Source organism: Taurulus bubalis (assembly GCF_910589615.1).
Source record: "Taurulus bubalis genome assembly, chromosome: 7".
Taxonomy (NCBI): Eukaryota; Metazoa; Chordata; class Actinopteri; order Perciformes; family Cottidae; genus Taurulus; species Taurulus bubalis.
In genome coordinates, this window is record NC_136595.1 from 15,840,796 (window position 1) to 15,855,589 (window position 14,794).

At 42.2% G+C, this 14,794-nt stretch overlaps 1 protein-coding gene across 1 annotated transcript in view; it reads left to right on the top strand.

Moving 5' to 3' along the window:
• Positions 1-14,794, top strand: part of ptprsa (protein tyrosine phosphatase receptor type Sa) — a gene marked incomplete at its 5' end in the record, with an annotated part of 122,664 nt that overhangs the window by 4,903 nt on the left and 102,967 nt on the right. Inside the window, 2 exons of the mRNA XM_079220982.1 lie at positions 8,321-8,466; positions 10,842-10,983. Of these exons, the coding sequence (XP_079077108.1) occupies positions 8,321-8,466; positions 10,842-10,983 (288 nt within the window). The remainder of the gene's footprint in view (positions 1-8,320; positions 8,467-10,841; positions 10,984-14,794) is intronic.

A 14,794-nucleotide genomic window follows, 5' to 3' on the forward strand; every position in this document is an offset into this window, starting at 1 on the left:
GAAAGGCGCTATCGCTCTGTTTCTTCTTCTTCCAGCAGCGAGGAATTCAACACACCACCAAGGTGGCTTTTAAAATTGTAATGCAGTCGATGCTTTGATGAGCAAGTTTAGATCTTCAAAGGTTTTTGAAACCCCTCACAAAGAAAGATATTCCTCGATGCCTGACTGTGGGGGCCGGTGCTTTTTCATAGCGTCTTTCTCAGACTGCACAGGTGGAGACCATTCCTTGTGTATAGCTTTACTTGGATTTGAATATAAATATACAGTGTGCTTTTTTGGATAGTGCTTTATTTTCAGTGGAGAGGTAGATGATTGTTTGGTCTCTTTATTTTCTTCATTCCTCTCCTTTGTTTGGTTGTGACCTATAACACATTTAGCAATTGGAGGTTTCCTCTTCATTTAATGAGCCAACAAGTGTCAGTTCTCTCAAGTGAGTCTTGAAATGACACAAAATTGTTCCCATTCCACCTCCTCTGTGTGCTCTGTGGCCATTTTGAAATCAGACACACACTTAAGCTTAATTTCCCTCCTCTCTCTCCCTGGGGAATTGAGCCTATTTATTTTCAATGGGTGGAAGGGTACTTAGTGTGTTTCACTTTTTTCTAAAGCCTTCGACAATGGTTTCAATGGGACCAATTTGTGCATATTAGGAGTTTGCCACTCTTTTTTTAGAAATGCAGTTTTGCTGTGACAGCAGTGTGGTCGGGCAAAGTTTTTTCACCTCTGGGTACTAATACTCTAGAACTTATTTTATTCTGGGTTCCCACATTCTGCCACAAGTCCCTAATGGACTGCGACGCCGGAGCCCTGCGAGTTTGCTTGGAGCGCAGTCGACATAGATGGCACACTGTATGATGCAATGGGGTTTGCTCAAAAACATCACGCATTATTGAACACTGAAATCTCAAGTTTTCCCAAGTGAATACATTTACTAATTAAGTCACAATAATGTCATTTCTTGGCAGTGGAAATTAATTGTTTTGAGAATGGTCTTGAAAGATGTGACTATGTTTAAAGTTAGGCCTCTCTACTGGTTTCAAGGTGATATTTGTGACATGGAATTAAAAAAACAACAATAATCTCATAAAAGCCTCGTAATTGAATGATTCAATCCTTGAAAGGAAAATATCATTTTCAGACACTATTTGACACAAGATGGACACATTTCCACAGTGGGAATTGCCTGTACAGTGAAGTTGGCAAAAACCCGCTTTGCGAATCATATTCACAACTGCTCAGCACCCCAGTTGCCCCACGAGCAAATCCCAATTAGCCTTTCTTCCGTATATTTTAATTGGAAAAGCAACTGTTTCATTAACCCAAGCTTGCACATCCAAAGTAAGGGTTACACAGGAAGGGAGCCTGACCCAAACACGCCCTGTGGAATATGGCTACAGTGGAGATTAGTTTTTTTTGCTTCCGAGCCAGCAACAGTCGTGGCCGGAGGCATTCTGTTTTCAAGTTGTCCAGGTCAGGGAATGAATCAGATGGATTGGTCCACTTGGACTCGAGGATGAACTGATTCGATTTTGGTGGTCAAATGTGAAGGTCATTGTGACCTCGTGTCTGACCCGCTCTTGTTTAAGCGATAACTCTTTGAGCGAATTTCCTCAAATTTGGCACAAATGTTCACTTGAACTCAAAGTTGAACTGATTTGGTGGTCGGAGGTCATTTTGGAGTGACATGGATTTAAACTGCAACATAACTGTTGGCAAAGACACACAGCAGTGAGGTGGGAATTCTAGTTTTATCAAGCACACATTCAAGCAGTTACGAAATTCACACATCACCATCAGAAATGTTCCCATCGGAAATTGGCGACGGACTGACCAACTTCTTTTCTCTCCTTCCTTGCCTGGTTCACGTTTTTGCAGGAGTCTGCTGGCCTATGTTGGCAGGGATTGCATGTGAAAACCTTCAGACATGACAAAGCATGACGGCTTTAGAGTAAAGGCTTGGTTTCCATGGCAATGGCGCTTGCTCAGACAGCCTCCGAGAATTGGTCCTGATTGATGGGCCTTGGTTGTTTAGGCTTGTAGGCTGTGTGTGATCTAGAGAGACAAAGTGCACAAATCTATTTGTACGTGTGTTTGTGTGTGTGCCGTTTAATGCATCGACGTGAACGCACATTTGGTTGAATCAATATCTCTCTCGCTCTCTCTGTCTGCCATCCTTCCATGAGTATACCTGTGTGTGTGTGTGTGTGTGTGTGTGTGTGTGTGTGTGTGTGTGTGTGTGTGTGTGTGTGTGTGCGCGTGCGCGCGCGTCCCGATAAAGGCTGCGAGGGTTTTAAGTCAGGTCCAAGCAGCTCTAGCAGCTTGGCGGCCTGCTGAGTCTTTTGGATAGCTCTTTGGCGGATACTGCAAGCTGGTTAAATCTCTCCACCTCAGATGTCCACATTGCTGTAGTTCAACGTCAGCAACATCTCTGCTAGTCAATTGGATTTGATCTTTTACGACCGACCTTAGAATGTTTCAAAATGACTCAAAGTAAATTATATTAAATCAGTAGAAAATGTCCAAAGTTAGTGGATAATGAAAAATAAAGTATTGAACAAGCCAAATGGCTCCCCTCTTTAGTCATTGGTTGTTCGTATTTCCCCCCAAGCAGTCATTCTTGACAATGCCTGTATGTGTGTGTGTGTGTGTGTGTGTGTGTCATGTGTCTGCTGTTTGACTAGTATGAAAATTAGGTTTAATCTCAGCCCAGATTAATGATTAAATCAACTTTAAATCAGTAACACAGTCATTCATGTTGCTCTTTTCCACGTTGTAAACATACCACAAAAGGCAGCAGTGTCTGTTGAGATAAAGTGGCCGGCGGATGAAAATATATATAATAGGTTATATGCTTTTAACTTGTTGCTTGTATCCAGAGCATCTACTATTACCAGAGTAAAAAAACCTGCATCATCAACCTAACCACACCCTCTTCCCGGACTGCCACGTGAGTGGCAGGAGAAAGTGTTATTAGTTTGCTTGTAGTGTCACCACTAATAGCACCAAATGTTCTTTTCAGACATTGCTGGAGAAAAGGGCTCCATGTGTTGTGAAATATACCGATTTGTAGCAAGATGGATAGTGCCTTTGACCAATTCTCTCCCTTTCCCCGCAAATCACTAAATGGCTGTGCATCATTTTTTCTCCCACTTTGCTAATTCAGGGGATAATGGCCCCTATTTATGACCCAAGAAGCTTTTCTCCATCAATTACTGTATTAGTCATAAAACCAGTTCCATCCCTCCTCTTACACCCCTCTACCAAACGACAACATAAAGGAAGTGTAAATGGAGCCGTCTCACATTCACATACCCACCTCCCACTTTCCACCACTCTATAATCACAGTGCTGGTGTATTCCATGTTATCAGGTCCAACAGAGGTAGCGGCCAGTCGCAGGTGGTAGCTGTATTAGCTAAACAAGCGTCTGTGTGCACAGTGTGAGTTTTTTTCTCCCTTCTTTGCCCGGCTGTTATGTTTGCCTGGATCTGTTATATTCTTGGGGCCTTTTGAAGATAGCTGGGTCCCCTTTGCTGGTTATTTTAACTTGGGCCATGTTCCCCTGCCAGGCAGATAAAGACGGGTCTTGTGTGCTTATCTAGGCAGTGCCGGACCTCAGTCTGTCTGAGGGAAGCTCAGGGGATAGAGAGATATGTAGGTAGAAAGGACAAATGGCCACTGTGGGTGCAATGTCCTTTCAATGTCATCCATGGTAACATAACACGCACTGTTTGATGGTTTTTATACAAGCTACCTTACAGCAAAAGAATCGTGTACATTTTCAAAATAGGTGGCACTGGTGGGAATCAAACCTCTGTGCTATTGGTGTATGCGCACACAAAGCAGAGGATATTCTAACGTAGGTTTTATAGTCCTGGAGAATGGACATACAGTATATTTAATAGTTTCACACATTAAATTGTACATCTTTGACTTATTCCGTACTTTTACCAGTAGACCTAAAGGTGTCTGATGATTAAAGGGGCTAAATGTAGCATTATTACAAAAAGGATTTAGGTAATGATACAATTACTGTAAATAAAAAAGGCTGCCAGCTTTTGCCAGATTCAAAATCCCCTTATTCTGAAATAAGGGGATTAACATCATTGTTGGTCAAGTAAGTTTCAGGTGATTGTAGCAGAGACTGACATATATGATATATGTTGTATTGATGCTGCACATAGCACCACTACAGAGACGGTCCTTATGTTCGATTCTCCACAACAGCCAGTGTGTGTCCACTTCTTTTGTCCATGATGTAGATACTCAATGATGACACATTGTGAATGAGCCTGTTGATAATATGGTGTGGTCTATGCCATCACCCATCATTGGGACTTTTTTAAGCAGTTTAACCCTGACGCTACTTAACCTTTTCTAACCGGCAATTACTGACAACATACCAAGGTTCAAATTCCCGAAAAATTAAAGTCAATGGTAACTGGCAGCAGAAGCCCAGAGGCAAACAGACAATGAAAATAGAAGAAGAAAATAAAGGTTAATTACGCTCATCAGAGTTCACACAATCACACACTGCATGCCTGTAGTAATTTCACTATAGTAGACATTCATGGGCCGTTTATCCAACCTGGGTTGATTGGAAGTTAAAGAATGTTGATAACGTAGAAAAATATTAAGCAAACTACCTGACTCGTGTACAAAAAGAAAAGAATAAATTCAAAAGAGCACATGAGTGGGCAAGTGTGAGAGAGAGAGAGAGAGAGAGAGAGAGAGAGAGAGAGAGAAAGTGTGAGAGAGAGAGAGAGAGAGAGAGAGAACCTGAAACTGTACTCACGTTATATAATTGTGTCTAATTTGATGGTTTCCAGGAGAGTCTACGCCACCTTTTTATAGTGTGTGTGAAAAGTGACAACAAATGAACCCATGACAGCAGCGTTGTGTGCGCTGAATTCTTTTGTTCGTCATCGCCTCTATGTGAAGGGGATATGATCTCCCACGCTCAACCTGTTACGGTCTCTCCTTTAGCGAACCGCATCCCGGTTTCCTGCGTGACCTTGTTCACCTTTAGGTGTTGACATGGTGACATTCTCAATGGTGTTTTCCAGACATGGAGGTTTTCTCAGTTCTTTAGAAGAATCCAGAATACCATACGGAAAATGTATAAAGAGTATTCCTCTCATGGATAGTAGATGTTGCCTCAAACAAGATGTTCAATATTTAATTGGTTCTTATGAATCAGACTTGCTTTTGCTCACACTGTATGTGATCGGAGTGTACATTAATATCCACTGAACATATTGTTCACAGGACAATAAAGGTTATCAGTTTACAGCCATCATTGTCAAAATACATTCAGGCAATATGTATGAAGTATGTGAAAATCCTCTGCTATAAGGAGGTGTTAGCATTGTTGTAAAACTTGATTTGGAAGAAAAGAGAAAGGTTTTTAAAAGGGAGTCCTGCCCTCCCTCCCTCTTTCCACTGACCCCCACCTCCTCCTCTTCGTCAACCCCTATTTTTCGGCAATTTTTTTTCTTCCTGGTAGCTCCTTAGCTTTCTTTAAACCTTCCTGAGATAATGTTGAAAACTATAGTGCATTATGAGAAGTTCCTGAATCTGTCCGGAGTTACACTCAGACTGACTTGCGGGCTTGTGCATTCATTGTACTGTACATCTCTCTCATCCGGTGAAGAAAGAGGGAAGAAGAGGGAGAAGGCGACTGGGGGGAAATGTCGAATGGTCCAAGGGAAAACTAATCAAAGAGCGCTTGCCTTCAGCAGAACCACTGCCACAGGCCTGCTCTGTGTAAATCCCTTTTCTGTCTCAACAGACGGCACATTGTAAGTTGAGGTCAACTGCAGAGGAGCTGTGTTGTGTAAAGCTGCGTTGTGCAGTTTCAGAATGGAAATTGAGATTGTATAATGCCAAAAGGGATCATTGTAAGCAACAGACTAAAAAAGGAGGCCTACTCCTTTATATGAGCAGTGCTCATATCCGTTGCACAACCTTCATTATATAAAATATAGTGTAGATGATTTGTTTTACTTTCTATATCTTTAATCTGTCAGAAGGTCCCGCCCTACTGATGCATTTAAACAATATGCAACAGGTTGAGAAAAACTCTCCAGCTAATGTGCTCCAATGTTGGACATGTTTAGAAGATCAACATTTCTCATGTATTATTATTATTATTATTATTATTACTGCTATAAACGGAGCTCTTTTAGATATTTGCTTATATCATTGTAGTACAGTAATCAGAAGGATGAGGTCATCGAAACAGATGAGAATGAGGATTTAGAAAATCCTTAAACTTTTTTAATCCTGTTATGAAACCTCTCCACTGCGTCAGGGGTATATTCTTTAACAGATGTAGAGTACGATTTGAAGGGGCTAAGAAATGTAATCTTTATTTTGAAGGCCAGGAATCAATATTTTCAACATCAAAATGATTGCCAGCAATCTTTTTGAAGTTGAAGACTTTCATCCTTGCCCTTTGGCAGATTTATTGAGCTCAGCATGTTGTCCATGTCCAACATGCACAGCTTTTATCATATGACAATTGAATTCACATAGGAAATGAAGTTTGCACTTTAATTGAATGAGCTGTGTGCTCATTGGGAGTAAAACCTTTTAATACTGGCATTGTATAGCGCCACGCTCTACCCCTAGAGCTGCATATGCCCTAAATTATCCATGAGAAAAGATTTTAAAAAAAGGTGACACAAATCTAAGCAAGATAAGAGTAGCTCCGCTCATCTGCAGGTGAGTAACTCTGGCTGCTGACCATAGTCTGAAATGTTTTTTAATATAGTTTTTTCTTTTTTACCTTAATCTGACCATGGACAGCACATATTCTTGCTTTCAGTGATAATCTTGCAATCACAGTCATCTACGCTTGTAAATTCAAGGTTACCTGTGTCTCACACACTTACACATGTTGGTGTTTGTGATGATGTGTTTAGGCACTCGTCATCCTTTAGAAAGCCTCTTCTACTTGAACAAATCCAGCTGGTAGAGGAAATGGTGAAAACTGCTTTTGAGATTAACTAGCCACCAACCGTTAGTTAAACCAGTTTGTGTATTCTGGTGTAATATTTGCGTCAGGGATATTTGGCTTGTTAGTTGGAGGCGGTGAGATGAACTTTGCATGCGGTGCCTCCGCTTTCCTGAAGCAGTACACTCACCCTTCTTCTTTTCATTTCCCTTGTCCTACACCATTTCTCTTTGCCTCGTTCTCTCTAAATATCCACTCTCTATCTCTCCTTACTCAATAATAAATGCAGGAACTCTCCTTCATATGTGTTTAGTAGTGCCTGGAGACTGGTGTCGGCCTATGGTCCCTTAATTATTAATTTGACGTTATGCGCGAGCCGTTTGATCATCCTCACATATCTGTATGATTCCGATTTAACGAGTTCCCCAGGAGAATCTGTTTTTTTTTCTCTCTCTATTTCTATCAGGCTTGTTGTTTTGAACCCTCTGCAACCAAGATATGAGCAAAAAAATCTGCACCAAAGGCACCAAAATTACTTTTTTTTGATGGACAGTGTGAAGAAAGTGTCTCAAGTGAGAATTAAACCAATGCTTGTGGGTTTGTCAGTGAAATACTGAAAAAGCAGTCTCAAACTGTTAAAAGAATGTCAAATACAAAACAAAACTCCAAACGTATTGCCTCATCTTCCTAAAGCCTTTTTCTTAGGGATTGCTACTGTGCTGATTATATCCAGATTCCATTTTCCCCACGGAGAGATCTTTGAGCTACTACCCATCAGCACCTTGGCACAAGATCAACATATAAATGAACGGTGTCATGATTTACACACAGAATAACACAGCACTGGAACTGGGGGGCCAGATGAGGAAAGGCACCCTTCTTTAATTCAACCCAAGTGTGAGCTGCAGGGGGTGATTCAGGGAGAAAGTGTATTCCAGCGGTTAAAGAGGCCGCTTGAAGTCGATAGATCACTATGGTTAGATGGTGAGCTATCGGTCTGTTTGCTTGTCTGTTCTGAATGTCTGTCTATCTATTTATTCTGTGTCTCTCCAAAGCTGAACCTGGCTGTCGCCCATTACTTATCCAAGACTGAAGAACAGTGTGGGTGCGTGGTGCCGAGTGAGAATAAGATGCAGAGGGAGTTGGAGACAGGAAAGTGTGGGATTGTGTGACATTTCAAAGACGTGCACGCGTATATCTGTGTTTAGAAATAGTCATTTGGTCGTCAGTCTCCTCGGAAGTGTAATCATACTTATCTAGCGCTGCCTCCAAAGGAACCGAATAGCGACAGGTCGCCCAACATCCATCTTCTGGCTCGTGCTAATGTATTTCTCTCTGTCTGTCCGTCCCTGTCTTCCCCCAGCATCACCACGGTTCACTAAAGTCCCCGTCGACCAGATTGGCGTCTCCGGGGGCGTGGTCTCCTTCGTGTGCCAGGCGACAGGCGACCCCAAGCCGAGGGTTAGCTGGAACAAGAAAGGCAAGAAGGTCAACTCCCAGCGTATCGAGGTGAGTCAAGGAGCATTGCTGGACTCTACGGTTGAGGGGCGCAACTTTATTGTTGCCGTCCTGTACCACGTCACTGAAATGTCATGCGACACTACATTACGATGAAAAACTAATATATCGCTCTTTATGTTCCACTACTTTCACATGACAAGAACAGTCTTTTTTTATGCAGTTGGAATCCCACTGAGTGTTAGAAAACACAAAACATGTTTGTGCTTGCTTTCTTCACCCACAGTTTTCACAAATAGTTCTGGGCAACAGTCCACCCTTTTCATGGACGGGCCTCTAAGCTCTGAGCCATGTGCAGGTCCACCAGTGGCTACAGTCGCCCAGTAACGCAATGCAGAGCCCTCCCATTCCTCCCTCTCTGTCCACTTGGCCGTAAACTGACTTTGTCTCCGTTGTCACTTTCTTGTTTCCAGCACTGGCTCTTCTCCTGCATACAGCCCTGTCTGTGGGAAATGCGTTTGTGTGTGTGCGTTATTCATGATGTTTGTTGTTCAGTTCTCGGCAGGCGTCCCAGATGGCATCTCTAAAAGTCTTGATTGATGCTCAGTGTCTCTTAATTAAAAAGTTGCTTTCGTTAACGTCGGCAGCGCACAGAGACAGACATGCACACACTGCAGCATGAAGACAACCACAGGGGAGGGGGCTAGGAAAGCAAAAAATGTAAAACAACATCAACGGGGGGAGCAGCAGCATCTCAACAGAGGAGAAAATAAAAAGACACGTTGTGTTTGTACGTCCCTTTCTTCTGCATGCTAAGTGGGAAACAAAGCCAAGGGCGTGAAAGAGCCCCTCAGAACGGACGCTTCTCTTCCTCCGTTTAGCAGAAATAAAAAATATGCAAAGGGGTTTTTGAAGTAGTTTTGTTTTTTTCTCCCCTGTTCTTCCCTCTCGACAGCTGCTTTGATATCGATCACGATGCCATGCTCTGCAGTGTTTTTAGCCTAATTAGTGGCTCAGCCCTGAGATGTGCAGCAGTGGAGCAGCAGGGCTGCTCAAGACTTGTGCTTGTATCACAGTCACGCTTTGCTCAGAGACCTCAGCACTGAACCCGGCGTTGAGATGGTGGGAGCTTCTCTAAGGAACGATCAATGTTGGAAGACTAGGCTTGCCGTGAGACTGGAAGACCATCTTCTTAAACATTTCATCCAACCAAAATTAAAAAAATACAAGAATCTGACCGGCTGTATTAAAAGAAAGGGATAATTGGCTCACACATGCCACCATTTAAATTCTAGCCATTGACCAAAGCCTTTTGTTTCTGTATCTTGCTGCAGGATACGCAGCGGTTGGTGTGTTTTTCAGGATTAACCCTGTGGCGCTTCAGATGTTGGCCACTGGCATCACATTTTAAAATATAGACACATTTAAAAGGTCCCTAGTCAGTCAACGGAAAAGTGGACGTGCTACTGTTTGTAATGAGGAAATTATTAAATCTGTTTTGATTGATTAAATCGAAAGGTAAAAGCCTGTCCAGACTATTCCAGACGTACATTATTGATTTTGACATTTCAAACATCACGATGCTGATGTCCAGTTAGCTAAAACACGATGTTGATGTATATTTCTTAGTCATACTAATACTGCACTTTGCCATGTTTACTTGAATGAATCACACATTTGAACTGTGACTCTGTACACAAAGCACCTTTGACCAAAAGGACACTACTTTACTGTAGAATTAAGGGGAAATGCCTGATGTTGTTCATGTGAGTAGAACACGAAGCATACTGATGTTTATGAAGCTCTTCTTAAATGTAATAATCTTTGAAAGTGAGTCTTTTTTTTAATCATAACTACCGCTTTTCTCGACTCAATATTCTCATCACATGTTGCGTGAGCGTTGTCTGATTTAGTTTTAAAGGAGCACGTTCAACAACGAGCTTTACAGAGAACAAAGGGCATAATTACAGATCAAAAACTGGAGATGAAAAGAAGACACGAAAAGAGAGCACATCACACACAAAAATTTGGGGCTGGGATGGATTGTCAAAGCCAATCAAGTTTTTATCGCCTTGTACACCTTGTACATAGCACACCTTGTACATATTACAGCACACTGCGCTTGCGCTCGTATTGTGAGCAGTGGGCAGCCACTTAGCGTGTGCTACTTTACTTTGACCTTGCTCAAGAGTACCACGGCAGTGAGTGCCCTACCAAGGATATATTTATATAACTCATTTTCATGTCTTTGGTTTCTGATACATTTTGAGAAACATACTTCTTAGTTAACCTAATCTAGCGAATTTAGCAAAATGATTTAAAAAAACTCATCCTTCAAGAAAATAGTTTGCTCCAGCTCTCTATGCTAATACCAAGTTAAGTTCATAACTGTCTCATCTGACCTTGTTCTTAACTCTGCCCAACAGACCATTGAGTTTGACGAGGGTGCCGGTGCTGTCCTCAGAATCCAGCCTCTCCGAGCGCCACGTGACGAGAACATCTACGAATGCGTTGCTGAGAACAGCGAGGGGGAGATTACTGTCAATGCCAAGCTGTCCATCATCCGAGGTGAGTCCTGCATTATGAAACAGAGTGCAGAGGGGTAACTACAAAATAAATCATTAAAGTGGACGTCCGTGAGCTCCTCAAGTTTTTGATGATGTCATCTTGCCTTGGAGTTTTTGTGCAGGACTTGCCAGTGATGGCACTTTGCTTGGAGTTTCTGTACTATAGTATGTGTCTGCTAAGCCATTTTTGCTTTAGCTGTAGATGCTGTTCAGCTGGGTCATAAGTTACAGACAAGGCTCTACAACTAATGTGATTTTATTAGATTTTGGCATATTAAACATACAAAGATAGTTTTTTGTGTGTGTGCTGTGATCTATACAAGCTTTAACGTACTAATACTACTATATAAGCAAAATCCTTTACATGAACCATCACGAGAATAGCTTAATGAATACATGTGTAAATGTGGAGAATTATCCCTGAAAGCTTTTGTGCAGATGCGTGTCACAGCGTAAAATAGACTCATACTCACTTCCAGCAAATGGACAGTGTGAAGGCTGTTCATCAAGTATCCATCAATTTGATGGAACTAATCAACTGTCCATTCATGGAGGAGCTGAACTTCTATTTGACCATGATTAAACCCATAAGATCTCTGAGTGAAAGAAAAGATTGATTGGTCACCCGCATACAGTCAGCGCACAGTGGTGGACAGATGTGTTTGGAGACGCACACAGACACACTCTCACAGATAAACATGTGTAAAATAACTGCTAGAATGTGCGTACCTATTATTGATCTGCTCCTATAGGTGCTAGTTTAGATTCAGCAAATATATTATTCCATATGTTTAGCTCTAGCTTAGAGGACACAGAGGACGGCATCATAAGCAAGCCAGCATGTGGTCACACACTCCCTCTCTATCTTTCTACCTGTCTCTGTCTGTCTCACATAAGACACACACACACGCACAATGTCTTCTCTTCTGTTCTCTCCTGCCGCCATCTGCCATGTTTCCAGGGCTGGATGAAGCTGAGCTATTGCTGGCTGGCTGGCAGCACACGAGCTAGGCCTTCTTGGCTGTCAAATCCACAGGCAGTGTGGTGGGGTGGGGTGTTGGACCAGGGATTGGAAGCCTGGCCCAGCATCCTGGGTTAGTTATTGTTAGCAACAAACTCCCCCACCCTGGAAGCATGCTGTTGGGTGCTAGGGGGTGTGAGTGCCTCAGGTGCCCTTCAAAACTTGATGTGCATTGTGGATTATTTCAAATGTGAAATTACATGTACGTTCCCATGTGTGACAATTCTACTCACGCCAGAATGTACATTGATGTACATTGAGTGAGCAGGTAGCAGTTTGGTCCTGATGATCTCACTCTATCTGCCACTTGGATCCTTGAATCTAAAATGTCCTTACAGGATCTTGTGTGTAGCTTTTATATGGCAGTACAGGACCCAATGAGAATCATGCTTTAAGCCTGCTCAAAATAATGACATTAAATCATGTTAATTAAAGATGCTATTCAAAGTCAAAACCCAATTTATGTATGGGGTACTGTGAAAATCATGTCTGGAAAGTCCTTTACAAAGAAAGAGTGGACACATACAGACTGACTGGTAGTAAGAGATTGAAAACAAAGAACAAAGCAGACCACATTTTAAACTACAAGCCCAGGCATGTGCACGTCAGTGTGTGCAGTTGTGTGAAAGAGCACAGGGCAAACCCAGGGCGGTGCACGGGAGCAGGAGAGAAATGCAAAGTTATTGGAATCAGCTCCACAAGGTTTCCTCTAGAGCCCAGAGAAAGACAGCATCTCTCAGGCCCAGGCAAGACCCGGCAATGAAGGTGGGATGAGAGTGTGATGATGGGGGTTGAAGGTGCGAGACGAGCTCGCTCTGTTTTCCATGTTTAATGAGGTTGGGTCTCCGTGTATTAACCATTTAAGAAGGAGATGGGAAAAGATAGAGAGAGAAAAATATAAAATATGGGAGAGAAGAGAAATACAATATAATTTATAGGTAGAAAATGAATGAGGATGAATGTAGGGAGAAAATGCAAGAGGAGATGTAAGTAGAGCAAACCAGAGGGAAAGATAGGGGTGAAAAAAAAAGAGAAACGTTGGCCAAAGATGAAGGGAGACAAAGGGGGGTGTTGGTGGATGATTGGCAATGTAGAACAGGTGAGGAGGACAATAGCCGAACCTGGGTTCTTGGAACCGGGGCAAAGGATTATGGGATATGGGACAAGGCACAAGGGACACATCCCCAGTAAACAGAGGGGTTGTGGTGTGGGATCTAGAGAGGCAGAAAATGGGTCGCCACGATGGCTGACTTGGCCAGAAAGCCGTGGCACGCATTTGTGAGGAAATCCAGTCCAATGCACACACGCTCCCAGTAACACACATGCATGGCTTATACGACAATGACTGTGTTTACATACACACATCTGTTTATGAGGCTTATCCCAGTTCTGATCATATTCTGGATTGGATGTTTACATGAGCACAGAGTAATTGGGTTATTCATATCCCCGTATAGTATACATGACACATATTAGTTACCCAGTTCCTAATTACTGCGTTTTTATTTGCGCAGGCGCTGTGATGTATACAAAAACAAACCAGAGATGAGAGCGACTAAACACTTCACTGTACATTAACTACCGCTTAACAATTTAATTGCTTATTTCTTCTCTGCTGTTATTGCTCAAAGAACTTAAAATAAGTACAGGACCTGTGGAGAAGTGGTTGAAAATACACAGCCTCTTTTTAATACCGAAAGATTAAAGTATTTTTCTTCGTCACTCCATAAGTGAAGCGCTTTCGCTGTCGCCATTGTTTGCATTTCTGTTACATCACTTGGCTGAAGCGGCCCCTACACAGGTAGTTGGTGGCGCTCAATAACCAAAATTAGGCGTAAACATGCAACAATGTCTCGGTTCCTTTTGGAGTTCTCCAGCTGAGGTTTCTCATGTACAGGATAAGGGCTTATCCAGTTTTATTAAAACAGGATATGGTTTTTAGATGTGCAAACACATAAACGGGGAACTAAAAAAAAACATTCATGAATAATTGAATGTAGAGAAAGTCATTGTAATGCTTGTACACACTTACTGGTAAATGGTTATGAAACTCCCTGAATCCTAAATGATCATTAATATTCCAATTTGAATAAGAACAAGAATCACTCGTCCCTCAAAATGGCTGCAGTCCATATGTATATATGCATAGTCACTGTTCTGTAACACACATATAGACACACGGAAGCGTGCAGTGCACCATTGCTTTTTTGTCATAGCTCAAAATAATCAAAAATAAATTGAAAAGGAAAATGAACACATGATAAAGATAGGCGCACACACACACACACACATGCCACCGATGTGCATGCACATCACCAACTTCAACACTGAATGTGCTTACACTAAATTACATCTACAAAAACATGTACACACTGCAGGATACAGACATTATGAATCCATCCTGACAAATCCACAGACATTTATTCATACAAAATACATTACAGACGACACAGCCCCCCATCCTCTGTTGTCTGTGTCTGTGTTTGTGTGTATGTGCGTGGATGTTTTTGTTGGTGGCAATGGAAGGGTGCATTTAGGAGTGACTGTGACACCTCCTTGCTCCACTGCCTCAGCTGAATACCTAAGATGGGGGCCATCTGGCTCCACTAAGACTTGCACACAGTCCTCTGGGAGTCCTTGGAGAGGGACTGACAAGCATATGAAGCACACTCTTGAGATCTGACTCAACTTGCAGCTTGCTCTGTGTTTATTTTTGTCATGAGGACATTCTTTTTCTGTTTTTTTTGGGGATTTGCCTTTTTTTCAGGCAAGTGTTTTAGTGTTGCCACTG